This window comes from Salvelinus fontinalis, chromosome 12 (genome assembly GCF_029448725.1).
Source record: "Salvelinus fontinalis isolate EN_2023a chromosome 12, ASM2944872v1, whole genome shotgun sequence".
Classification (NCBI taxonomy): domain Eukaryota; kingdom Metazoa; phylum Chordata; class Actinopteri; order Salmoniformes; family Salmonidae; genus Salvelinus; species Salvelinus fontinalis.
Genome location: NC_074676.1, coordinates 38,727,655 through 38,753,179, shown reverse-complemented (window position 1 = coordinate 38,753,179; position 25,525 = coordinate 38,727,655). Strand labels below are relative to the sequence as shown.

The following is a 25,525-nucleotide window of genomic DNA, read 5'->3' as shown; positions in this document are numbered from 1 at the left end:
GCTTCCTGTTTCGCAACAAAGCATCCTTCACCCATGCTGCCAAACATACCATCGTAAAAGTGACCATCTTACCGATCCTCAACTTCAGCGATGTCATTTACAAAATAGCCTCCAACACCCTTCTCAACAAATTGGATGCAGTCTATCACAGTGCCATCCGTTTTGTCACCAAAGCCCCATATACTACCCACCACTGCGACCTGTATGCTCTCGTTGGCTGGCCCTCGCTTCATACTCATCGCCAAACCCACTGGCTCCAGGTCATCTACAAGACCCTGCTAGGTAAAGTCCCGCCTTCTCTGCTCGCTGGTCACCATAGCAGCACCCACCCGTGGCACGTGTTCCAGCAGGTATATCTCACTTGTCACCCCCAAAGCCAATTCCTCCTTTGGCCGCCTCTCCTTCCAGTTCTCTGCTGGCATTGACTGGAACGAAGTACAAAAATCTCTGAAACTGGAAACACTTATCTCCCTCACTAGCTTTAACTTCTTATGGCTGGGGGCAGTATTGAGTAGCTTGGATGAATAAGGTGCCCAGAGTAAACTGCCTGCTACTCAGTCCCAGAAGCTAAGATATGCATATTATTAGTATATTTGGATACAAAACACTCTGAAGTTTCTAAAACTGTTTGAATGATGTCTATGAGTATAACAGAACTCATATGGCAGGCAAAAACCTGAGAAGTTCAACTCATCGCCTATCGAATATACAGTGGGATATTGGTCATATTGCACTTCCTAAGGCTTCCACTAGATGGCAACAGTATTTAGAACCTTGTTTGATGCTTCTACTGTGAAGGAGGGGGGAATGAGGGCTCTTTGAGTCAGGGGTCTGGCAGAGTGCCATGAGCTGACCACGTGCGTTGACGTGAGAGTTAGCTTGCGTTCCATTGCATTTCTGAAGACAAAGGAATTCTCCGGTTGGAACATTATTGAAGATTTATGATAAAAACATCCTAAAGATTGATTCTATACATCGTTTGACATGTTTCTACGGACTGTAACGGAACTTTTTGACTTTTCGTCTGCTCGCGTGTCATGAATTTGGATTACTGGGCTAAACGCGTGAACAAAAAGGAGGTATTTGGACATAAATTATGGACTTTATCGAACAAATAAAACATTTATTGTGGAACTGGGATTCCTGGGAGTGCATTCTGATGAAGATCATCAAAGGTAAGTGAATATTTATAATACTATTTCTGACTTTGTTGACTCCACAACATGGCGGATATCTGCATGGCTTGATTTGTTGTCTGAGCGCTGTACTCAGATTATTGCACGGTGTGCTTTTTCAATAAAGTTTTTTTTAAATCTGACACAGCGGTTGCATTAAGGCAGTGCTTCTCAATTATTTTCTGTTACGGAGAGTTGGGGGGCGCGAAATGTTTACTTCTTCCTAGGGGGGCTAGGAAGAAGTAAACATTTCGCGCCCCCCAACTCTCCGCCGTGACTGTAAATAGTATAGTTTGTCTATAAAATTGTTGTAAGTACACCTCTGCATAACATTGTATCCTTATTAACATTCAAGAAAAAATAAAGAAATATAGATCAACTTACAACAAAGAATAACTTTATTAACATTGTTTTTTAGTCTGTAACAGAAAATACTTAAAGTGCATCAATTTGCCTGAAATTTAAAAAATAAATTCAAGCCTTATGTCACGTTCCTGACCTATTTATGTTAGTTTTGTGTGTTAGTTGGTCAGGACGTGAGGTTGGGTGGGCATTCTATGTTATCTGTTTCTATGTTGGTTTTGGTTTGCCTGGTATGGCTCTTGATTAGAGGCAGGTGGTTTGCGTTTGCCTCTAATTAAGAGTCATATTTAGGTAGGGCATTCTCACTGTTTGTTTGTGGGTGATTGTCTCCTGTGTCCGTATGTTATGTTCGTACCACATGGGACTGTAGCGTTTGTTTGTTTTCGTTTTCGTTTCGATGTCGTCTGTTTCCTGTACGTAAGTTTATGTTTAGTTATGTAAGTTTATGTTCAGGTCTCGTCAACGTCGTTTTCTTGTTTTGTAGTTTGGAAGTGTTTTGTTTCGTTTCGTGTTTGCCATCATCGTTGTTTAATAAAGATGGCTTATTTCCCAAAGCCTGCGTTTTGGTCTGAGGATCCTTCTCTCCTCACCTCATCCGAGGATGAGGAGAGCGTCAGCCGTTACAGAATCACCCACCACGCTAAGACCAAGCGGCAAGGGAAAACGAAACGGAGTAAGGGACAGGAGAGAAAGGAGCAATGGACATGGGACGATGTTTTGGATGGAAAGGGTTGCTACACTTGGGAGGAGATCCTGGCTGGGAGGGATCGCCTCCCATGGGAACAGGTAGAGGCACTGAGGAGAGCAGAGGCTACCGGGGAGAGGAACCGGAGCTATGAGGGAACGCGTCTGGCACGGAAGCCAAAAAAGCCTGTAAGTAATTCCCAAAAATTTCTTGGGGGGGGGGCTAGGAGGTAGTGGGCCAAGGGCAGGTAGGAGACCTGCGCCCACTTCCCAGGCTTACCGTGGAGAGCGGGAGTACGGGCAGGCGCCGTGTTACGCAGTAGAGCGCACGGTGTCTCCTGTACGAGTGCATAGCCCAGTGCGGGTTATTCCACCTCCCCGCACTGGTAGGGCTAGATTGAGTATTGAGCCAGGTGTCATGAGGCCGGCTCAACGCGTCTGGTCTCCAGTGCGTCTCCTCGGGCCGGCATACATGGCACCTGCCTTACGCATGGTGTCCCCGGTTCGCCTACATAGCCCGGTGCGGGTTATTCTACCTCCCCGCACTGGTCGGGCAACCGGGAGTATTCAACCAGGTAAGGTTGGGCAAGCTTAATGCTCAAGAGTGCCAGTACGCCTCCACGGTCCGGTATTTCCGGCACCACCTCCCCGCCCCAGCCTAGTACCTACAGTGTATACACTACGCACTAGGCTACCAGTGCGTATCCTGAGCCCTGTTCCTCCTCCACGCACTCTCCCTGTAGTGCGTGTATCTAGCCCGGTGCCTCCAGTTCCGGCACCACGCACTAAGCTACCAGTGCGTCTCCAGAGCCCTGTACAAACTGTATCTTCTCCCCCTACTAATCCTGAAGTGCTTGTCCTCAGCCCGGCGTCACCAGTGCCGGTACCACGCATCAGGGATAGAGTAGGCTTTGAGAATACAGTGTGCCCTGTCCCTGCTCCCCGCACTAGTAGGAAGGTGCTTGTCATTAGCACGGTGCCTCCAGTTCCGGCACCACGCACCAGGTCTACAGTGTGCCGTATCCGGCCAGAGCCATCCGTCTCACCAGCGCCATCTGAGCCATCCGTCTCACCAGCGCCATCTGAGCCATCCGTCTCCCCAGCGCCATCTGAGCCATCCGTCTCCCCAGCGCCATCTGAGCCATCCGTCTCCCCAGCGCCATCTGAGTCATCCGTCTGCCAGGAGCCTGCAAAGCCGCCCGTCTGCCATGAGCCTGCAAAGCCGCCCGTCTGCCATGAGCCTACAGAGCCGTCAGCCAGACAGGAGCCGCTAGAGCCGTCAGCCAGACAGGAGCCGCTAGAGCCGTCAGCCAGACAGGAGCCGCTAGAGCCGTCAGCCAGACAGGAGCCGCTAGAGCCGTCAGCCAGACAGGATCCGCCAGAGTCGCCAACCAGACAGGATCTGCCAGAGTCGCCAACCAGACAGGATCTGCCAGAGTCGCCAACCAGACAGGATCTGCCAGAGTCGCCAACCAGACAGGATCTGCCAGAGCCGCCAACCAGACAGGATCTGCCAGAGCCGCCAACCAGACAGGATCTGCCAGAGCCGCCAACCAGACAGGATCTGCCAGAGCCGCCAACCAGACAGGATCTGCCAGAGCCGCCAACCAGACAGGATCTGCCAGAGCCGCCAACCAGACAGGATCTGCCAGAGCCGCCAACCAGACAGGATCTGCCAGAGCCGCCAGCGAGCCATGAGCAGCCAGAGCCGTCAGAGCGCCATGAGCAGCCAGAGCCGTCAGAGCGCCATGAGCAGCCAGAGCCGTCAGAGCGCCATGAGCAGCCAGAACCGTCAGAGCGCCATGAGCGTCGAGAGCCGTCAGAGCGCCATGAGCGTCGAGAGCCGTCAGCCTGCCATGAGCGTCGAGAGCCGTCAGCCTGCCATGAGCGTCGAGAGCCGTCAGCCTGCCATGAGCGTCGAGAGCCGCCAGCCTGCCATGAGCGTCGAGAGCCGTCAGCCTGCCATGAGCGTCGAGAGTCGTCAGTCAGCCATGAGCTGCCCTTCAGCCTGAAAAGGCTAGATACCCAGAACTGCCCATCAGTCCAGAGCTGTCTCTCTGTCCGGAGCTGCCTTTCAGTCCGGAGTTGCCCCTCTATCCTTATCTCCCTCTCTATCTTTATCTACCTCTATATTCTTATCTATCCCTCTGTCTTGGTTTATCTCTCTGTCCCGGTGTTGTCATTATTAGAGATGTTATTAAGAGGATTTTGTGGGGGAAGTAAGAGGGTGGACATTCTTGGAGGGAGGAGGCTAGGATGGATTATGGTGGGGTGGGAACCGCGCCCGGAGCCTGAGCCACCACCGTGGTTAGATGCCCACCCAGACCCTCCCCTAGACTTTGTGCTGGTGCGTCCGGAGTTCGCACCTTGTGGGGGGGGTACTGTCACGTTCCTGACCTATTTATGTTAGTTTTGTGTGTTAGTTGGTCAGGACGTGAGGTTGGGTGGGCATTCTATGTTATCTGTTTCTATGTTGGTTTTGGTTTGCCTGGTATGGCTCTTGATTAGAGGCAGGTGGTTTGCGTTTGCCTCTAATTAAGAGTCATATTTAGGTAGGGCATTCTCACTGTTTGTTTGTGGGTGATTGTCTCCTGTGTCCGTATGTTATGTTCGTACCACATGGGACTGTAGCGTTTGTTTGTTTTCGTTTTCGTTTCGATGTCGTCTGTTTCCTGTACGTAAGTTTATGTTTAGTTATGTAAGTTTATGTTCAGGTCTCGTCAACGTCGTTTTCTTGTTTTGTAGTTTGGAAGTGTTTTGTTTCGTTTCGTGTTTGCCATCATCGTTGTTTAATAAAGATGGCTTATTTCCCAAAGCCTGCGTTTTGGTCTGAGGATCCTTCTCTCCTCACCTCATCTGAGGATGAGGAGAGCACAAGTCGTTACACCTTATTTAAACTGTAAACATTTTTTGACCATTTGATACTGTAAAATAAAATATAATCAATAAATAATAATACATTAAAATTGATCAGCAACATTAACTCAGGAGCTCAATATATGAAACACTGACCTATAAAACAAAAATGAATAAAACAATTTGTGCTGAGTTTTTAAAAATCAAAATGAGGAAGTCATAGTTTTTATTTTTGCAGCACTTGCATCAGCTCCTGTGCTATGGAGTGTTTTTTTTGCACTGAGCAATGTGGTACGCCACCTTATATGATGCCAGCCGTAATCGCTGGTTTACTGAAGTAGCATTCACAAAGCGGGGACGATTGTTGGCAATATTCGGCACGTTTTCGCTGAAAAAACTCAAGCGGCTTATCAGCGTGATTGGGGTGTAATGTCTTTAAGTGACTCCTTAATTTATTTGGCTTCATGCTGTCCGCTGCCAACATTTTTAGACACAGTAAACATACCGGTCTTTCCTCGTCTCCCACCGTAGTCACAGTGAAGCCAAGCGCTACATACGCGTCGTCATATTTCCTCGTCTTAGCTTTCGGGAGACTTACGTTTGTCTCATTATCTCCGTCTCTCTCCGCTATTCTTTTCATAAGGGTTTGTTATCTGCACTTCATATATCCTGCTCTGTGCTGTGTGCTCTTATTTGGTGCAAAAAAAAACTACTCCCTGCGGCAAAAAAAAACATGTTCCTCGGGGTCACACGCGCCCCCCCCCCCCCCCCGGCATCGCTCCGAGCCCCCCCAGGGGGGCGCGCCCCACTATTTGAGAAGGACTGCATTAAGGAGAAGTGTATCTATAATTCCATGCATAATAGTTGTATCTTCTATCAATGTTTTATGAGTATTTCTGTAAATTGATGTGGCTCGTGGCAAAATCACCAGATGTTTTGGAACTACTGAACGTAACTCACCAATGTAAACTCAGATTTTTGTATATAAATATGAACTTTAACGAACAAAACATACGTGTATTGTGTAACATGAAGTCCTATGAGTGTCATCTGATGAAGAGCATCAAAGGTTAGTGATTAATTTGATCTATATTTCTGCTTTTTGTGACTCCTCTCTTTGGCTGGAAAAATGGCTGTGTTTTTCTGTGACTAGGTGCTGACCTAACATAATCGTTTGGTGTGCTTTCGTAGTAAAGCCTTTTTGAAATCGGACACTGTGGGGGGATTAACAACAAGTTTATCTTTAAAATGGTGTGAAATACTTCTATGTTTGAGGAATTTTAATTATGAGATTTCTGTTTTGAATTTGGCGCCCTGCAATTTCACTGGCTGTTGTCATATCGATCCCATTAACGGGATCCCAGCCATAAGAATTAAGCACCAGCTGTCAGAGCAGCTCACAGATCACTGCACCTGTACATAGCACATCTATAAATAGCCCAAACAACTACCTCTTCCCCTACTGTATTTAGGGGCTCTGTTTGAGCAGACACATGCGCATTTGTGGCCTGCTGGAGGTCATTTTGCAGGGCTCTGGCAGTGCACCTCCTTGCACAAAGGCGGAGGTAGCGGTCCTGCTGCTGGGCTTGCCCTCCTACGGACTCCTCCACGTCTCCTGATGTACTGGCCTGTCTCCTGGTAGCGCCTCCATGCTCTGGACACTACGCTGACAGACACAGCAAACCTTTTTGCCACAGCTCGCATTGATGTGCCATCCTGGATGAACTGCACTACCTGAGCCACTTGTGTGGGTTGTAGACTCCGTCTCATGGTACCACTAGAGTGAGAGCACCGCCAGCATTCAAAAGTGACCAAAACATCAGCCAGGAAGCATAGGAACTGAGAAGTGGTCTGTGGTCACCACCTGCAGAATCACTCCTTTTTTGGGGGTGTCTTGCTAATTGCCTATAATTTCCACCTTTTGTCTATTCCATTTGCACAACAGCATGTGAAATGTATTGTCAATCAGTGTTGCTTCCTAAGTGGACAGTTTGATTTCACAGAAGTGTGATTGACTTGGAGTTACATTGTGTTGTTTAAGTGTTCCCTTTATCTTTTTGAGCAGTGTATATATATATACGTATCAGTCAAAAGTTTGGCACACCTACTCATTCCACCCCATTGTTAATTGTTTTATAAATCCAAATACACCCAATGTATTTATGCAAATTAAAGACAAATTATTTAATTTCAACATAAAACATAAAGTCTTGGCCCAAATGACAACACGTCAATGTTTCAAATGCGTTCTTCCTGAACGACTGAGAAAATGAATGTAATCTGAGGAAAAATGGTAAACATATGTTGTGCTGTCTGTTGTTGAAGCGATGCAGGAGGAGGCTCTGAAGCTGGTGCTTTTCCATCTGGAGGACGGCTCTGCTCTATCCAGGAAGGTCCTAGTGCTGTTTATGGTTCAGAGGTTAGAGCCAGGCCTCCAAGACCAGCAAAGGCCACGTGGTACAGCTTCTCTACAGGGCCTCCTGTTTTAAGGTAGGTCGGACACTACCTACAAACATACAGTACCAGTCAAAAGTTTGGACACCTACTCATTCAAGGGTTTTTCTTTATTTTTACTATTTCCTACATTGTAGAATAATAGTGAAGACATCAAAACTATGACGTAACACATATGGAATCATGTAGTAACCAAAAAAGTGTTCTCATACCTCTCTAGGGTATGTGGGACGGTAGCGTCTCACCTCATCAACAGCCAGTGAAACTGCAGGGCGCCAAATTCTAAACAACAGAAATCCCATAATAAAAACATACAAGTATTTTAAACCATTTTAAAGATACTCTTGTTGTAAATCCAGCCACAGTGTCCGATTTCAAAAAGGCTTTATGACGAAAGCAAACCAAACGATTATGTTAGGTCAGAGCCAAGTCACAGAAAAACACAGCCATTTTTCCAGCCAAAGAGAGGAGTCACAAAAAGCAGAAATATAGATCAAATTAATCACTAACCTTTGATGCTCTTCATCAGATGACACTCATAGGACTTCATGTTACACAATACATGTATGTTTTGTTCGGTAAAGTTCATATTTATATCCAAGAATCTGAGTTTACATTGGCGCGTTACGTTCAGTAGTTCCAAAACATCCGGTGATTTTGCAGAGAGCCACATCAATTTACAGAAATAGTCATGATAAATGTTGATAAAAATACAAGTGTTATACATGGAATTTTAGATCCACTTCTCCTTAATGCAACCGCTGTTTCAGATTTTTTTTTTACTTTACGGAAAAAGCAAACCATGCAATCTGAGTACGGCGCTCATACGACAAATCAACGCAAAGAGATATCCGCCATGTTGGAGTGAACAGAAGTCAGAAATAGCATTATAAATATTCACTTACCTTTGATGATCTTCATCAGAATGCACTCCCAGGAATCCCAGTTCCACAATAAATGTTTGTTTTTGTTCAATAATGTCCATTTATGTCCAAATTCCTCCTTGTTTTTCGCTCGTTCAGTACACAATCTAAACTCACGACGTGCATGCAAGTCCAGCGGAAAGTACGGACGAAAAGTCCAAAAAGTTATATTACAGTCCGTAGAAACATGTCAAACGAAGTATAGAATCAATCTTTAGCATGTTTTTAACATAAATCTTCAATAATGTTCCAACCGAACAATTCCTTTGTCTAAAGAAATGCAATGGAACTCAAGCTAACTCTCACATGAACGCGCATGGTCAGCTCGTGGCACTCTGGGAGAGACCTTACTCAATCCCCTCTCATTCGCCCCCACTTCACAGTAGAAGCATCAAACAAGGTTCTAAAGACTGTTGGCATCTAGTGGAAGCCTTAGGAAGTGCAACATGACCCCATTTCCACTGTATCTTGGATAAGCAAAGAGTTGAAAACCTACAAACCTCAGATTTCCCACTTCCTGGTTGGAATTTTTCTCAGGTTTTTACCTGCCATATGAGTTCTGTTATACTCAGACATCATTCAAAAGTTTTAGAAACTTCAGTGTTTTCTATCCAAATCTACTAATAATATGCATATCCTAGGATCTGGGCCTGAGTAGCAGGCAGTTTACTCTGGGCACGCTTTTCATCCGGACGTGAAAATACTGCCCCCTACCCAAGAGAGGTTAAACAAATCAAAGCTGTCATCAAGGCAAAGGGTGGCTACTTAGAAGAATCTCAAATATAAAATATATTTTGATTTGTTTAACACTTTTTTGGTTACTATATGATTCCATATGTGTTATTTCATAGTTTTGATGTCTTCACTATTATTCTACAATGTAGAAAATACATTGTAGAATAATAGTTTTCTTTTAAAATAAAAAGCCTTGAATGAGTAGGTGTGTCAACTTTTGGCTGGTACCGTATATATATATATATATTTTTAAACATTTTTATTGTTGGACATGTAAAAACACCTAGACATGAAAATACTGTAAAAACCACAGGATATGAGTTGCATGTGATTTTAATTTAAGAAATCTGTACCCACGTATTCCCACCATAATAGAGAGACATGTGATCGTATACATATGTAAGCAAGGTTTGAAATTATTGTTTTAGTCAAACATATCTGTTTGGGCTTCTTGCAGTCAATTTTTAGTCTACAAATGATTTGTAATTATAAACTTGGTGGTTCGAACCCTGAATGCTGATTGGCTGACAGCTGTGGTATATCAGACCGTATACCACTGGTATGACAAGGGCTGTCTCCAGGCACTCCTCGTTACGTTGTGCTAAGAACAGCCCTTGGCCGTGGTATATTGGTCATAATACCACACCCCCTCGGGCCTTATTGCTTAGTTATGTTCCGGTCCCCGGACCATCCGCTCAAGAAAAAAAATTGTCCTTTGAATCTAGTTCATTATCCCTGGTTTAGGAAGTCGGAATTGGTTTGCAGCACTAATCACACCTGGTGGTTTATAAAACTGATAACTCTTGGTCTCTTTAACTTCACAATGTGATAATTATTGTTGGTGTAATACATCGCTGTGATAGGTCTCGGGCTCAGGCACTTGACCTATCTTTAATTTAAATGTTAACATTGACTGGTTAATTTAGGCAATTTACCTACTGTTTTTGAAAGTTCTACAATGAAAACGGGTGAATCTCCAACCATCATCAATTATATCGACACAACATATTGTTAGGTTCTTATTTTTCAGAGTAAATAACTCACAGACATTAGAGAAGCTTAACCAAGTTTAATTCTTCCCAAAGGGTCTTTACAGCTGTAATTCAGACAACCAAACATTTCTCACTATCACCGGTATATACCATGGGGAGAACAAGTATTTGAAACACTGCCGATTTTGCAGGTTTTCCTACTTACAAAGCATGTAGAGGCCTGTAATTTTTTATCATAGGTACACTTCAACTGTGAGAGACGGAATCTAAAACAAAAATCCAGAAAATCACATTGTATGATTTTTAAGTAATTCATTTGCATTTTATTGCATGACATATATATATATATATATAGTTGAAGTCGGAAGTTTACATACACTTAGGTTGGAGTCATTAAAACTAGTTTTTCAACCACTTCACAAATTTCTTGATAACAAACTATAGTTTTGGCAAGTCAGTTAGGACATCTACTTTGCGCGTGACACAAGTAATTTTTCCAACAATTGTTTACAGACAGATCATTTCACTTATAATTCACTGTATAACAATTCCAGTGGGTCAGAAGTTTACATACACTAAGTTGACTGTGCCTTTAAACAGCTTGGAAAATTCCAGAAAATTGTCATGGCTTTAGAAGCTTCTGATAGGCTAATTGACATCATTTGAGTCAATTGGAGGTGTACCTGTGTATGTATTTCAAGGCCTACCTTCAAACTCACTGCCTCTTTGCTTGACATTGTGTGAAAATCAAAAGATATCAGCCAAGACCTTGTAGACTTCCACAAGTTTGGTTCATCCTTGGGAGCAATTTCCAACCGCCTGAAGGTACCACGTTCATCTGTACAAACAGTACGCAAGTATAAACACCATGGGACCACACAGCCGTCATACCGCTGAGGAAGGAGACGCGTTCTGTCTCCTAGAGATTAATGTAATTTGGTGCGAAAAGTGCAAATCAATCCCAAAACCACAGCAAAGGACCTTGTGAAGATGCTGGAGGAAACAGGTACAAAAGTATCTATATCCACAGTAAAACAAGTCCTATATCGACATAACCTGAAAGGCAGCTCAGCAAGGAAGAAGCCACTGCTCCAAAACCGCCATAAAAAACCCAGACTACGGTTTTCACATGGGGACAATGATCGTACTTTTTGGAGAAATGTCCTCTGATGAAACAAAAATAGAACTGTTCGGCCATAATGACCATCGTTATGTTTGGAGGAAAAAGGGGGAGGCTTGCAAGCCGAAGAACACCATCCTAACCGTGAAGTACGGGGGTGGCAGCATCATGTTGTGGGGGTGCTTTGCTGCAGGAGGGACTGGTGCACTTCACAAAATAGATGGCACCATGAGGAAAGGAAATTATGATTTTTGTTTTAGATTCCGTCTCTCACAGTTGAAGTGTACCTATGATAAAAATGACAGACCTCTACATGCTTTGTAAGTAGGAAAACCTGCAAAATCGGCAGTGTATCAAATACTTGTTCTCCCCACTGTGTATCCCACTTATGAAACTCCTCCTTCTCTCCAATCCTTGCATCTAATGGTTCCACAGGAAGAGGGTAGTAAACCTTTATTACTCCCTTCAGGGGATCTGAACTCACCTCCTGACCTCAACCCCTCCTTCGCCTAGTCCACAGATGTCCATCTGCCTCCCCGATAGCAATCTTTTGATCTCCTCCCGTCCACCCAGCACATTCCACAGCCACTCTGTCTTTCTACAGATCTCACTCCTTATATTATATGCTTCTGATCTATCATTTATTTAATATTGCGATGTTCAAAGTTTAGCTGACTGTGCTGATTCCAACAACATTCAGTTAGACTTGATATCGGACAATCTGGAGGAAGTGGGGAATATTGGTGTGCTTGAAATAATTTGCAAATGCAATTTATTTGTATTTGAAAACTGAAATGGTTTATTCATTCCTTTTCAGTAGACACTCTTATACAGAGCAATTTACAGTAGTGAGTGCATACATTTTCGTACTGTTCCCCTGTGGGAATCGAACCCACAACCCTTGCATTGCAAACGCCATGCTCTACAGACTGAACTACATCATCACATCACAACAAACCACTTGATATATCAATGTACTCAATTACTGTATTGTGCATTGTTTATCTTCACAGTGATGGAAAGTCTACAGGTACAAACATAGATGTCCAACCTATGTACAATACAGTAATATACATTTACATTAAGTGGTTTGTAAGAGTGGTAAAAGGTACTGCACAAAAGTGGTTGTTTTTCATGTTATTTGATCAAGAAAAATATTTTATTTGATGTGGATGTTGTGTGTTTTCCCATAACTTTGCACCTTTTCATATAAATGTTTGAGGACAGGGTTTTGTTATTTCTGGATATCATTAGAATGACAATTGCAGAGAATGCAACAGGGCAACAACTCTTATAATTCCAACTATTGAATCCTGCAAGATACTGTTCTTAATTATACAGCTACCTTTTTTGCCAAAGCAGAGATGCTGAAAAAACGTTTTGTCCCATTACATCTATTTCGGTCCGCTAATATTACATTTTTAAAAAAAAAATGTATTAATTGTATTGATATATACAGTGCATTCCGGAAAGTAGTCGTACCCCTTGACTTTTTTCACATTGTGTTACGTTACAGCCTTATTCTAAAATGGAGTAAATATTTTTTTCCCTCAAATCTACAGACAATACCCCATAATGACAAAGTGAAAACAGGTTTTTAGAAATGTTAGCAAATGTATTAAAACAGGAATACCTCATTTACATAAGTATTCAGACCATTTGCTATGAGACTTGAAATTGAGCTCAGGTGCATCCTGTTGCCATTGATCATCCTTGATTGGAGTCCACCTGTGGTAAATTCTATTCATTTGACATGATTTGGAAAGCCACACACCTGTCTATATAATGTACCACAGTTGACAGTGCATGTCAGAGCAAAAACCAAGCCATGAGGTTGAAGGAATTGTCTGTGGAGCTCCGAGACAGGATTGTGTCAAGGTACAGATCTGGGGAAGGGTACCAAAACATTTATGCAGCATTGAAGGTCCCTAAGAACACAGTGGCCTCCATCATTCTTAAATGGAGGAAGTTTGGCGCCACCAAGACTCTAGAGCTGGCTGCCTGGCCAAACTGAGCAATCGGGGAGAATGGCCTTGGTCAGGGAGGTGACCAAGATCCCAAGAACCAGAGTTCCTCTGTGGAGATGGGAGAACCTTCCAGAAGAACAACCATCTCTGCAGCACTCCACCAAGCAGGCCTTTATGGTAGAGTGGCCACTCCTCAGTAAAAGGCACACGACAGCCCACTTGGAGTTTGCCAAAAGGTATCTAAAGCAATTTTCTCTGGTCTGACGAAACCAAGATTGAACTCTTTGGCCTGAATGCCAAGCGTCACATCTGGAGGAAACCTGGCACCATCCCTACGGTGAAGCATGGTGGTGGTAGCGTCATGCTGTGGGGATATCTTTCAGCGGCAGGGACTGGGAGACTATTCAGGATCAAGGGAAAGATGAACGGCGCAAAGTACAACGAGATCCTTGATGAAAACCTGCTCAGGACCTGAGACTGTGGCGAAGGTTCACCTTCCAATAGGACAACGACCCTAAGCACACAGCCAAGGCAATGCAGGAGTAGCTTCGGGACAAGTCTCTGAATGTCCTTGAGTGGCCCAGTCAGAGCCCGGACTAGAACATCTCTGGAGTGACCTGAAAATAGCTGTGCAGCGATGCTCCCCATCCAACCTGACAGAGCTTGAGAGAATCTGCAGAGAAGAATGGGAGAAATTCCCCAAATATAGGTGTGCCAAGCGTCATACACAAGAAAACTCGAGGCTGTAATCGCTGCCAAATGTGCCAGAACAAATTATTGAGTGAAGGGTCTGAATACTTATCTTGTTTTTGCTTTATCTTTATGGGGTATTGTGTGTAGAGTGATGAAGAGAAACATATATTTGATCAATTTTAGAATAAAGTTGTAAGGTAACAAAATGTTGAAAAAGTCAGAGGTCTGAATGCTTCCGAATGTACTGTATTTTTTCATTCTGATTTTTCAGGGGGTGCTGCAGCCCTACTTGTTAGCTATGTTTGTCCCCCCTGCGTGATGTGGGCGCAATGGGAGACTGGCTGTTAGTTGATTGATGTTGGTGCTGCTGTACAGTGCTTCAAAGGTACGTGAACACATTCGTTTTTTAAATTTAACCTTTATTTAACTAGGCAAGTCATGGGTGTTTGTTTGGTAGTGGAAAGTCCTTTGTGAGGATTTGACTGGCAACATGGGTTCTTTGGCTTTTCGACCACTGTAAACCCGTTTAGATAATCTCCGAATCTTACTGAACAGAGTCCTTCTCAGCAAAATGTAGATCCAAGGGTCAAGGATGGCGTTGACGGCGGCAATCCGTATAGCCTTTAAATCTGCATGGGAATTATCTTCCCGTGATATCTGGTTAGCAAATACTCGTACCTACAACAGCATAACAAGAGATACGCCCATTAGACCCACTGCTTTCCTCTTAGACAAACTAAATTAACATATACAATATTAAGACGTTCCTTACCACCAGCGGCGCTGAGCAACCTAAAACAACCATCGAGGTCACCACGAGCACCGTCATCATTTGGGCTTCCACGCCGGAGGAAAGCGCTGTCCAATGCGCCCGTGTGCTCCCTCTAGTAACTGGACGTTGGATTTTCCTGCGATGCATTATCAATAGAGTGCCACAAACTGCAAAGTTGAGGACTATCGTCATCAATATGAGTAGAAAACTCACACTTGCATATAAAAACGAATAGGCTGCAGACAACGGCTCATGAGCCATCCAGTTGATGAAGCACCAGGTTTTGGAGGGCTGGCTCATGCTTTCAGTCATACCCATCACTGGAAGACAACAAAATAGAATGTTGCTGAGATAAATGCAAAACAAGCACTTGCGCGCAAACTGTTGGCCAATCCCCCATCTTTGGTATGTGTAAGGGCAGCATATTGCGAGGTAGCGCTCAACAGACATTGCGCATATAATACTTAGTCCTGCCACTCCGAAGAACAGCAACAAAAATGAATGGAATTCACAAAGATGACGGTCATAGAGTACATTTTTATCGAGGTAAGTGGCTATGGTGATTGGGCTGGCCAGACAAGTCCCAAGAAGATCGGTGACAGCCAAACCGCAAACTAAGGCGAAGAACGCGGACGGCTTGCGCCCTTGCTTAGATCCAGATAGAGCGCCTATTGCTATGGTATTTCCAATGACACCAACTGCAAACATAAATACAGGTAAAGCCATGGCTGCAGCTGACTTGTCATGCACAGTGTGTGTAGTGAAATTACTTGTATCGTTCATGTTTTCCGTTCCAAACGAAAGCTATCCAATGGGCGTTATTTGTTCCTTTCTTTTAGACAGATGCTCCTTACTTCTTGAGTCCATTACAATCCAAGCAGGATATTGACAAATGTGTTTTCTCTTGTAAAATCCCTATTTCATGATTGCTGTTGTTCAATAGCCTACATTGACATCAACATTTGAAATATCCCGTGGATGGAAAAACTTGGAAATGCGCTCTTGACGCCCAGCAATCTGGTCCTAATAGATATATCATAGCCAGTGGGGCGCAGAGCCAGGCGGCCCTATACGCCCACTTCACAAGTTGCTTAGGGCCCCGCCTATTCCTCGTGTCAAAGCGGGTGTTAATGTTTACAACTTCGATGAGAGGATTCTTTTTTTAAATTTTATTTAACCTTTATTTTACTAGGCATGTCAGTTAAGAACAAATTCGTATTTACAATGAGGGCCTACCAAAAGGCCTCCTGTGGTGATGGGCCTGGGATAAAAAAAAATATATATATATATATATATAAATACAGGGCAAAACACACATCACAACAAGAGACAACACTACATAAAGAGAGACCTAAGACAACAACATAGCAAGGCAGCAACACATGACAACACAGCATGGTAGCAACACAAAATGACAACAACATGGTAGCAGCACAACACATGGTACAAACATTATTGGGCACAGACAAAGTCCAAGAAGGTAGAGACAACAATACATCACACAAAGCAGCCACAACTGTCAGTAAGAGTGTCCATGATTGAGTCTTTGAATGAAGAGATTGAGATAAAACTGTCCAGTTTGAGTGTTTGTTGCAGCTCGTTGCAGTCGCTCGCTGCAGCGAACTGAAAAGAGGAGTGACTCATGGATGTGTGCGCTTTGGGAACCTCTAACAGAACGTAACTGGCAGAATGGGTGTTGTATGTGGAGGATGAGGGCTGCAGTAGATATCTCAGATAGGGAGGAGTGAGGCCTAAGAGGGTTTTAGAAATAAGCATCAACCAGTGGGTCTTGCGATGGGTATACAAAGATAACCTGTTTACAAAGGAGTATAGAGTGCAGCGATGTGTCCTACAAGGAGCATTGGTGGCAAATCTGTTGGCCAAATGGTAAAGAACATCTAGCCGCTCGAGAGCACCCTTACCTGCCGATCTATAAATTATGTCTCCGTAATCTAGCATGGGTAGGATGGTCATCTGAATCAGGGTTAGTTTGGCAGCTGGGGTGAAAGAGGAGCGATTACAATAGAGGAAACCAAGTCTAGATTTAACTAAAGCCTGCAGCTTTGATATGTGCTGAGAGAAGGACAGTGCACCGTCTAGCCATACTCCCAAGTACTTGTATGAGTTGACTACCTCAAGCTCTAAACCCTCAGAGGTAGTAATAACACCTGTGGGAAGAGGGGCATTTTTCTTACCACACCACATGACCTTTGTTTTGGAGGTGTTCTGAACAAGGTTAAGGGTAGAGAACGCTTGTTGGACACTAGGAAAGCCTTGTTGTAGAGCATTTAACACAAAATCCAGGGATGGGCCAGCTGAGTATAAGACTGTATCATCAGCATATAAATGGATTAGAGTGCTTCCTACTGCCTGAGCTATGTTGTTGATGTAAATTGAGAAGAGAGTTGTGCCTAGGAACGAGACTTGGGGTACTCCCTTGGTGACAGGCAGTGGCTGAGACAGCAGATTTTCTGACTATACACTGCGCTCTTTAAGAGAGGTAGTTAGCAAACCAGCCCAAAGACCCCTCAGTGACCAATCAAATACAATTTTATTGGTCACATACACATGAATAGTAGATATTAATGTGAGTGTAGTGAAATGCTTGTGCTTCTAGTTCCGTCAATGCAGTAATATCGAACAAGTAATCTAACAAATTCACAACAACTACCTGATACACACACATGTAAAGGGATAAATAAGAATATGTACTTATAAATATATGGATGACTGATGGCCGTGTGGCGTAGGCAAGATGCAGTAAATGGTTTAGAATACAGTATATACATATAAGATGAGTAATGTAGGATATGTAAATGTGATTAAAGTGCCGTTATTTAAAGTGACTAGTGATACCTTTGTTAAGTCCATTTATTTAAGTGGCCAGAGATTTGAGTCTGTATGTTGGCAGCAGCCTCTCTATGTTAGTGATGGCTGTTTAACAGTTTGATGGCCTTGAGATAGAAGCTATTTTTCAGTCTCTCGGTCCCAGCGTTGATGCACCTGTACTGACCTCGCCTTCTGGATGATAGCGGGGTGAACAGGCAGTGGCCCGGGTGGTTGTTGTCCTTGATGATCTTTTTGGCCTTCCTGTGACATCGGGTGCTGTAGCTGTCCTGGAGGGCATGTAGTTTTCCCCCGGTGATGCGTTGTGCAGACCGCACTACCCTCTTGAGAGACTTGCGGGTTGAGGGCGGTGCAGTTGCAGTACCAGGCGGTGATAGAGCCTGACAGGATGCTCCCGATTGAGCATCTGGAAAAGTTTGTGTGTTTTAGGTGACAAGCCACCTTTCTTCAGCCTCCTGAGGTTGAAGAGGCGCTGTTGCGCCTTCTTCACCACGCTGTCTGTGTGGGTGGACCATTTCAGTTTGTCTGTGATGTGTACGCCGAGGAACCTAAAACTTTCCACCTTCTTCACTACTGTCCCGTGGATGTGGGGGTACTCCCTCTGCTGTTTCCTGAAGTCCACGATCATCTCCTTTGTTTTGTGGACTTTAAGTTAGAGGTTATTTTCCTGACACCACACTCCGAGGGCCCTCACCTGACTGGCCTGCACAGAACCCTGAGGCCATTGAACACCTTTGTAATTAATTGGAACGTGATTAAAAGCGGTGGTTTGCGCTTTCAGTTTTGCGCGAATGCTGCCATCAACCCATGGTTTCTGGTTAGGAAAGGTTTTAATAGTCACAGTGGGTACGACATCTCCGATGCACTTGCTAATAAACTCGCTCACCGAGTCAGCGTATACATCAATGTTCTTTTCTGAGGCTATCTGGAACATATCCCAGTCCACGTGATCGAAGCAATCTTGAAGCGTGGAATCCGATTGGTCAGACCAGCGTTGTATAGACCTGAGTACGGGCGTAACATTTACGATTGTATGGCAGAAGTGCATTTGTGTAAATGACTGCTTAACTATGTGACATACTTTCTCAATTTCTTACAGAACTGTGGTGTAAAGCTCGCCGCCATTGGACTCTGGAGCAGTGGAATCTCGCTCTCTGGAGTGATGAATCTCGCTTCACCATCTGGCAGTCCGATGAATTAATCTGGGTTTGGCGGATGCCAGGAGAACGCTACCTGCCCCAATGCATAGTGCCAACTGTAAAGAGTGCTGGACGAGGAATAATGGTATCGGCTGTTTTTCATGGTTAGGGTTGGCCCCTTAGTTCTATTAAAGAGAAATCTTAACGCTATAACATACAATTACATTCTAGACTATTCTGTGCTTCCAACTTTATGGCAACAGTTTGGGGAAGGCCCTTTCCTATTTCAGCATGACACTACACCCGTGCACAAAGCGAAGTCCGTACAGAAATGGCTTGTCGAGATCGGTGTGGAAGAACTTGACTGGCCTGCACAGAACCCTGAGGCCATCGAACACCTTTGTAATTAATTGGAACGTCAACTACGAGCCAGGCCTAATCGCCCAACATCAGTGCCCGACCTCACTGATGCTCTTTTGGCTGAATGCAAGCATGTCCCCGCAGCAATGTTCCACCATCTATTGGAAAGCCTTCCCAGAAAAGTGAAGGCTGTTATAGCAGCAAAGGGGAACCAACTCCATATTAATGCCCATAAATTTGGAATGAGATGTTCGACGAGTAGGTGTCCACATACTTTTTTGTCATGTAGTGTACCTTGAAGTAAAATGAATAACTCCAAAACAACAACAAATTCACAAAGTCAATTTTAAGAGACTTCCATCCCTTAGCTTTGTTTGTCATGGTAGCTTCCCAGTAACATGAATAAAGTTCATACGAAATGCCTGATTCTCAGCTGTGCACCTCAACCAAAGATGACAGTAAATGGTTGGGAAGTTGACCTCTATGATAGGAGAGAACATGAGGATGCCAGTGAACTTACTGCCCTCCCACGCCACTTCTTCTTATTAGATGGCTAATTATGTTTATAGATGCAGCCCCATGGCAAAGGATGAATGTCTCAAACCATTACAAGTAGTGGTGTCAAGTACTTAGGTAAAAATATTTTAAAGTACTACTTAAGTATCTTTGTGGGGTATCTGTACTTTTACTATTTATATTTTTGACAACATCCCTGGTCATCCCTACTGCCTCTGATCTGGCAGACTCACTAAACACAAAGGCTAAGTTTGTAAATTATGTCTGAGTGTTGGAGTGTGCCCCAGACTCTATCCATACATTTAAAAAACAAGACAATTATACTGTTTGGTTTGCTTAATATAAGCATGTTGAAATGATTTCTACTTTTACTTTTGATACTTAAGTATATTTAAAACCAAATACTTAGACTTTTACTCAAGTAGTATTTTACTGGGTGACTTTCACTTTTATTTGAGTCATTTTCTATTAGGGTATCTTTATTTTATCTCAAGTATTACAATTGGGTACTTTTTCCATTACTGCTTAAAAGAAGGAACACAATGCCTACGAGGGATGTCTTTACTACAGGCACCTGTGCAGAGCACATCCACTTTGCCCTTCCAGTCAGAGAGGAACCTGTTGTATTCGGCTCATGTGATAAAGAACAATTTGATTTGAATTCTCATCTAGGCCTATGCTTCAAAACCAAAAACTAGTGCATCTTGATTGTTGACCAATGACCAGTCATCCAGATTAGGGACCAGAAAACATTTTCATTTAATTTCCTGGCAAAAACAGTGGCCCTGCGTTTATTATCCATATCAAATACAGTTTCGCAATCTACTAACTCATCTTTGCCAGAACAATAGGCTACCTGGTGATTTTAATGATCATTTTCATATTTCAGATAGGCCTAGTTTGGGTGGCTACTGGCTACAACAGCTGTAACATCGCACTGCCTTCAATATTATTGGATGAAGATGTAACATATTCTTGCAAATGTATTAATATATTTGTGAGGAAGAAAAGGGCTACCCAGATGGCAATGAGCACTCTGCAGGCAAGCTGCCCTCCAAAGTGATGGTGTTTTGCAGACAGAACATGATTTTCCATTAGATCCTGCAACCTCAGCTACAAGTTGGCCATATGATTTTGCTTGCTCTGGACTCCAGAGGAATGACAAGTTACGGTATAGCCCTAGTTGATATTGGCTTCTACTTATTACTTTAATCTCAAAATGCAGGTGTAAAATGCAGTGTATTTCTGTAGCCTTTCTTGCTTTTCTAAAATGTATGTGTGCTCATGGGGTCGCAGTTTTGTAGGCCTACCATGATAGTGGCAAAAAGTGGAGTTGGGTTGGATATAATGGTAGGCAGTATTTCTTCTCATATTTTGACTGGAATTGTTGGTCATTGTTAATAAGTCCTGCAATTATTCCATATTTCTCATAATGTAATTCATTTATTTAAGAAGGCAAGTCAGTTAAGAACAAATTCTTATTTACAATGACTACCTAAATCGTCCAAACCCAGACAACGCTGGGCCAATAGTGCGCCGCCCTATTGGGACTCCTAATCCCGTCCGGTAGTGATACAGCCTGGATTCGAACCAGGGTGTCTATTGATGCCTCTAGCACTGAGATGCATTGCCTTAGACCGCTGCGGCACTGGGGAGCCTGTATACTGTAGGCCTCCCTAAAAGGTGTTGTTTAAAAGTTTCCATGTGTTGATACTGACCATGCACTGTTTGGGCTCACCATGACTTACTGATATAATCATTGAGAAGCAGTTAGTCAAGCCAATTCTTTAGATTTTAGACATGAACATCCTGCATCCAAATTGCCTATTCGTTTTCCTTCCATATAGAGCACTGGACATCACATCTTGGTACTGCATGAGGTGTTACTAGTCATGACAATACTCCAGCACTGGGTTTCATCTGAGGGATACAATATGTTGCCTATTCCCTAGTTAGGTGTGTTCAGTTCAAGATTTCAAATGACAACCATTTGTACTCCATGTCATTGTCTTTATTGTAGACTGTAGGTCTCCTTAGAAGGCATTGTTTGAGTATTCATGTGAACAGTATTGTGCACATAGTGTGTAAGCTTGATAACCTTTCAAAGTTAGACTTTTCAATCGCTTGTTATGGTACCATTCAGTGTAATTTTGTAAATGCCGGATCGCTATGGCAAGACCCATCATTCACCCAAATTGAGCCAGTGCTGTCTGAGATATTGCGTGTGATGAACGTACCAACAGACGGAGACAGATCCACAGTTACCTCCCCAATTTCATTGTTGGGGACAACTACTCAAAGGTAAAGGGATCACCAAGAAGAAACCTCATTACACACTAACCTTGTCCCCAGGCTAATTGCACATATTGATCTCAAGGACAAAGTGATCAATGACTTCCTGATGTCCTCATTAAGAAACACTAAGTAAATATAGCCTTGGTTTAGATAGGAGCAGGAGCCTATTCATATAGCATGAGGCAGGTTGATGTACAAGTACACCCCCTGGAGAGGACATGAGTGTATCACAGGGAATATCCCCCAATTGAGTGCCAAGCAGAGAAACATCAGATCCAATTTTTACATTCTTTGGAATGACTCAGCTGGGGATCAAACTCCCAACCATCCAATCTCAGATCAGACACTCTAACCACAAGCCACTGAGTTGGTTTTTGAGAAATACTAGAATCGACTTTATTCAGCCTTGAGATTCCCAGCATTTGTATACTGAATATATAAACATCCTGCTTTTAAATTAATGCCAATTAAGTTTTCCTTGGAAATCCATAACCCACAGATTTGTTTTTGTACAGTAATTAAATTATTCCATCATTGTAATTTTCTAAAGAATATGGGGCAATCTGTAGAGTTTCAGACAATAATCAAGGCCATGTTTGTGGTTTGGTAGAGTAGTTCTGAATAATTTCTTTCTGAATTAATTGTGCAATTGGGAAACTATAGTTTGAAATTGCAATTTGGGTAAACTGTGATCACTTGGATCAAAAGGAAAACCCCATATGAGAAAGTGTTCCGTTTGATCTAAGTCATCTTGACATTTTGGTATGGCACTAGGGCCTTTTTCCAAGGTCTAACTTCTTAGGAAACCAGAAAGACTATCTAATTGAATACTAGGTTAACGTATGTCATATCCTCAGGTCACCTCTTTCTCTCTGCCAAATAAATTTCACTTTTTTGTTGCCTTATTAAAGTTTCATCATTGTCTTTGTTTATTTTCATTTTGAAGAGTTTTTAGAAAAGCACTGTGTAAACTCAGGATAAGCCTTATTCCTTATACTTTAAGATGGTACGAATTGTCATTACTTTGTTGAAAAATAATTAAATGCGTAGCTAATATTTTTGCTGGTAACTCGGCTTTAGTCGGGATTGTGCTTTAAGACTTCCTGTATCAGAACATTTTACAAAACTTTTCATGGGAGAACAATATTGATACCGTACCACTGGAAATGACGTGGTACAGTTTGTGTGGGAAAAAATCCTCATCAATCTACACACAATACCCCATAATAACAAAGCGAAAACAGGCTTTTAGAAATGTTTGCAAATTTATTAAAATAAAAACAGATGCCTTATTTACATAAGTATTCAGAACCTTTGCTATGATACTCAAAATTGAGCTCAGGTGCATCCTGTTTCCATTGATCATCCTTGAGATGTTTCTACAACTTGATTGGAGTCCACCTGTGGTAAATTCAATTGTTTGGACATGATTTGGAAAGGTACACACCTGTCTATATAAAGTCCCACAGTTGACAGTGCATGTCAGAGCAAAAACCAAGCCATGAGGTCGAAGGAATTGTCTGTAGAGCTCCGAGAGAGGATTGTGTCGAGGCACAGATCTGGGGAAGGGTACCAAAAAATATCTGCAGCATTTAAGGTCCCCAAGAACACAGTGGCCTCCATCATTCTTAAATGGAAGAAGTTTGGAACCACCAAGACTCTTCCTAGAGCTGGCCGCCCGGCCAAACTGAGCAATCGGGGGAGAAGGGCCTTGGTCAGGGAGGTGACCAAAAACCTGATGGTCACTCTGACAGAGCTCTAGAGTTCCTCTGTGGAGATGGGAGAATCTTCCAGAAGGACAACAATCTCCACAGCACTCCACCAATCAGGCCTTTATGGTAGAGTTGCCAGACAGAAGCGACTCCTCAGTAAAAGGCACATTACAACCTGCTTAGAGTTTGCCAAAAGGCATCTAAAGACTCTCAGACCGTGAGAAACCAGATTCTCTGGTCTGATGACACCAAGATTGAACTATTTGGCCTGAATGCCAAGCGTTACGTCTGGAGGAAACCTGGCACCATCCATATGGTGAGGCATAGTGGTGGCAGGATCATGCTGTGGAGGTGTTTTTCAGTGGCAGGTACTGAGATACTAGTCAGGGTCGAGGCAAAGATGAATGGAACAAAGTACAGAGAGATTCTTGATGAAAACCTGCCCCAGAGCGCTCAGAACCTCAGACTGTGGCAAAAGTTTACCTTCCAACAGGACAACGACCCTAAGCACACAGCCAAGACAATGCAGGAGTGGCTTCGGGACAAGTCTCTGAATGTCCTTGAGTGGCCCAGCCAGAGCCAGGACTTGAACCTGATCGAACATCTCTGGAGACCTGAAAATAGCTGTGCAGCATTTGGTTAATAAAATAAAGAGAAAGATGGGGACCGCTGGAACAGCTCTAGAACACACTCTGGTATCCACTACTGTCTGTCATGCTGTTCTTAGAAATCACTTTCAATCAATTTCAAAACCATTCAATAGATGTTGTTTTATCATTACATTACATACATGTTGTTTTAACAATCACATTAACATGTGATTAATCTAAAATATTAGGATTTTGTCTGTAAGAAAATGTGGCTGGTAAAAAATTTGAGTAGCTGGTCAAATTTTGGCATCCATGGACCAAAAAGTATATTTCCCACCCTGTCTTACACTGCCAATAGTGTGTGATTGCGGCACACAATTCCGGTCCCTCCTGCATGTGGGAATTCTTGTCTCTGCAGGAATACCTGCCCTGGAGCATCACGTTGGTTCCTGTATGAACACGGCACCCCTTTGAGCACACCATCTTCATGCTTGTGTCACACTTTTTATATTCTGGATTCCCCTGATGGTCTGTGCGGATCAAAAGGGAAACAAAAGTATTATCTGAGTTTTTTGGCTGCTGTGAGTTATCTGAGTTGTCCCGCCTTCCGCCTGCTTTGTACCGGAGGCCTCCCAGCTTACACACAGTGTCCTTCACACCCGCCTTCCAAACACCTGCCCTCGTCGTCCCTAACAGAACTGCGGGAAAGCAGTGCACGACAGGCGGGGACGAAGGATACTGTCATTGTCGCCCCCGCCTCTTCTTCTTCCTCTTGGGATTTATTGTCAGTTGGCGTCCAACGTTATGGTGCATTACCGCCACCTACAGTACTGGAACGACCCCGCCTCCGTACCAGAGTCCTAGCTTAAAAATGGACCAATAGAAGTATAAAGAGGGGTTTCTGCAGATTCAGGAATGGCCACATGCAGTTACTCCCCACATTGCGGGCCACAATTTCTGCAGGAAGTTACAGAGAATGATGAGGAGGAGCAATTATTTTTGGAAAAGCAGCCAACAAGTGCTCAGCATATGTGGTAACTCCTGTCATGCCCTGATCTGTCTCCCATTTGCCTGTCCACGACCATTCTCTTGCCTTACAATATTTATTAATCCAATAGAGTAAGACTCCAACCATCTGCCTCCTGTGTCTGCATCTGGGTCTCACCTTGTGTCATGATAGCACGAACTGGCCATGAAAGACCCAGCAGACTTGGACCAGCTCCGCCACGCTGCCTCCCTGTAGGGAGCCACCATTGGACACTGTGTTAACTAACCTCCAGACAAGCTTCAATGCCATACAACTCTCCTTCCGTGGCCTCCAACTGCTCTTAA

At 43.5% G+C, this 25,525-nt stretch overlaps 1 protein-coding gene across 1 annotated transcript; it reads right to left on the bottom strand.

Annotated features, from left to right (window-relative positions):
- Positions 1-12,854: 12,854 nt before the first annotated feature.
- LOC129867355 (prostaglandin E2 receptor EP4 subtype-like) lies at positions 12,855-15,728 on the bottom strand. Its single transcript, XM_055940707.1, has 2 exons — positions 14,735-15,728; positions 12,855-14,640 (listed from the first exon to the last, which is right to left on the bottom strand). The coding sequence occupies exons 1-2, from the start codon at positions 15,515-15,517 to the stop codon at positions 14,386-14,388; spliced, it is 1,038 nt and encodes a 345-aa protein (XP_055796682.1). The 5' UTR covers positions 15,518-15,728; the 3' UTR covers positions 12,855-14,385.
- Positions 15,729-25,525: the final 9,797 nt, after the last annotated feature.

Coding starts and splice junctions, on each gene's coding strand:
- LOC129867355 (XM_055940707.1), bottom strand. CDS start 15,517: ATGAACGATACAAGTAATTTCACTACACACACTGTGCATGACAAGTCA. Junction 14,641..14,734: donor GTTGCTCAGCGCCGCTGGTG/GTAAGGAACGTC, acceptor ATGCTGTTGTAG/GTACGAGTATTTGCTAACCA.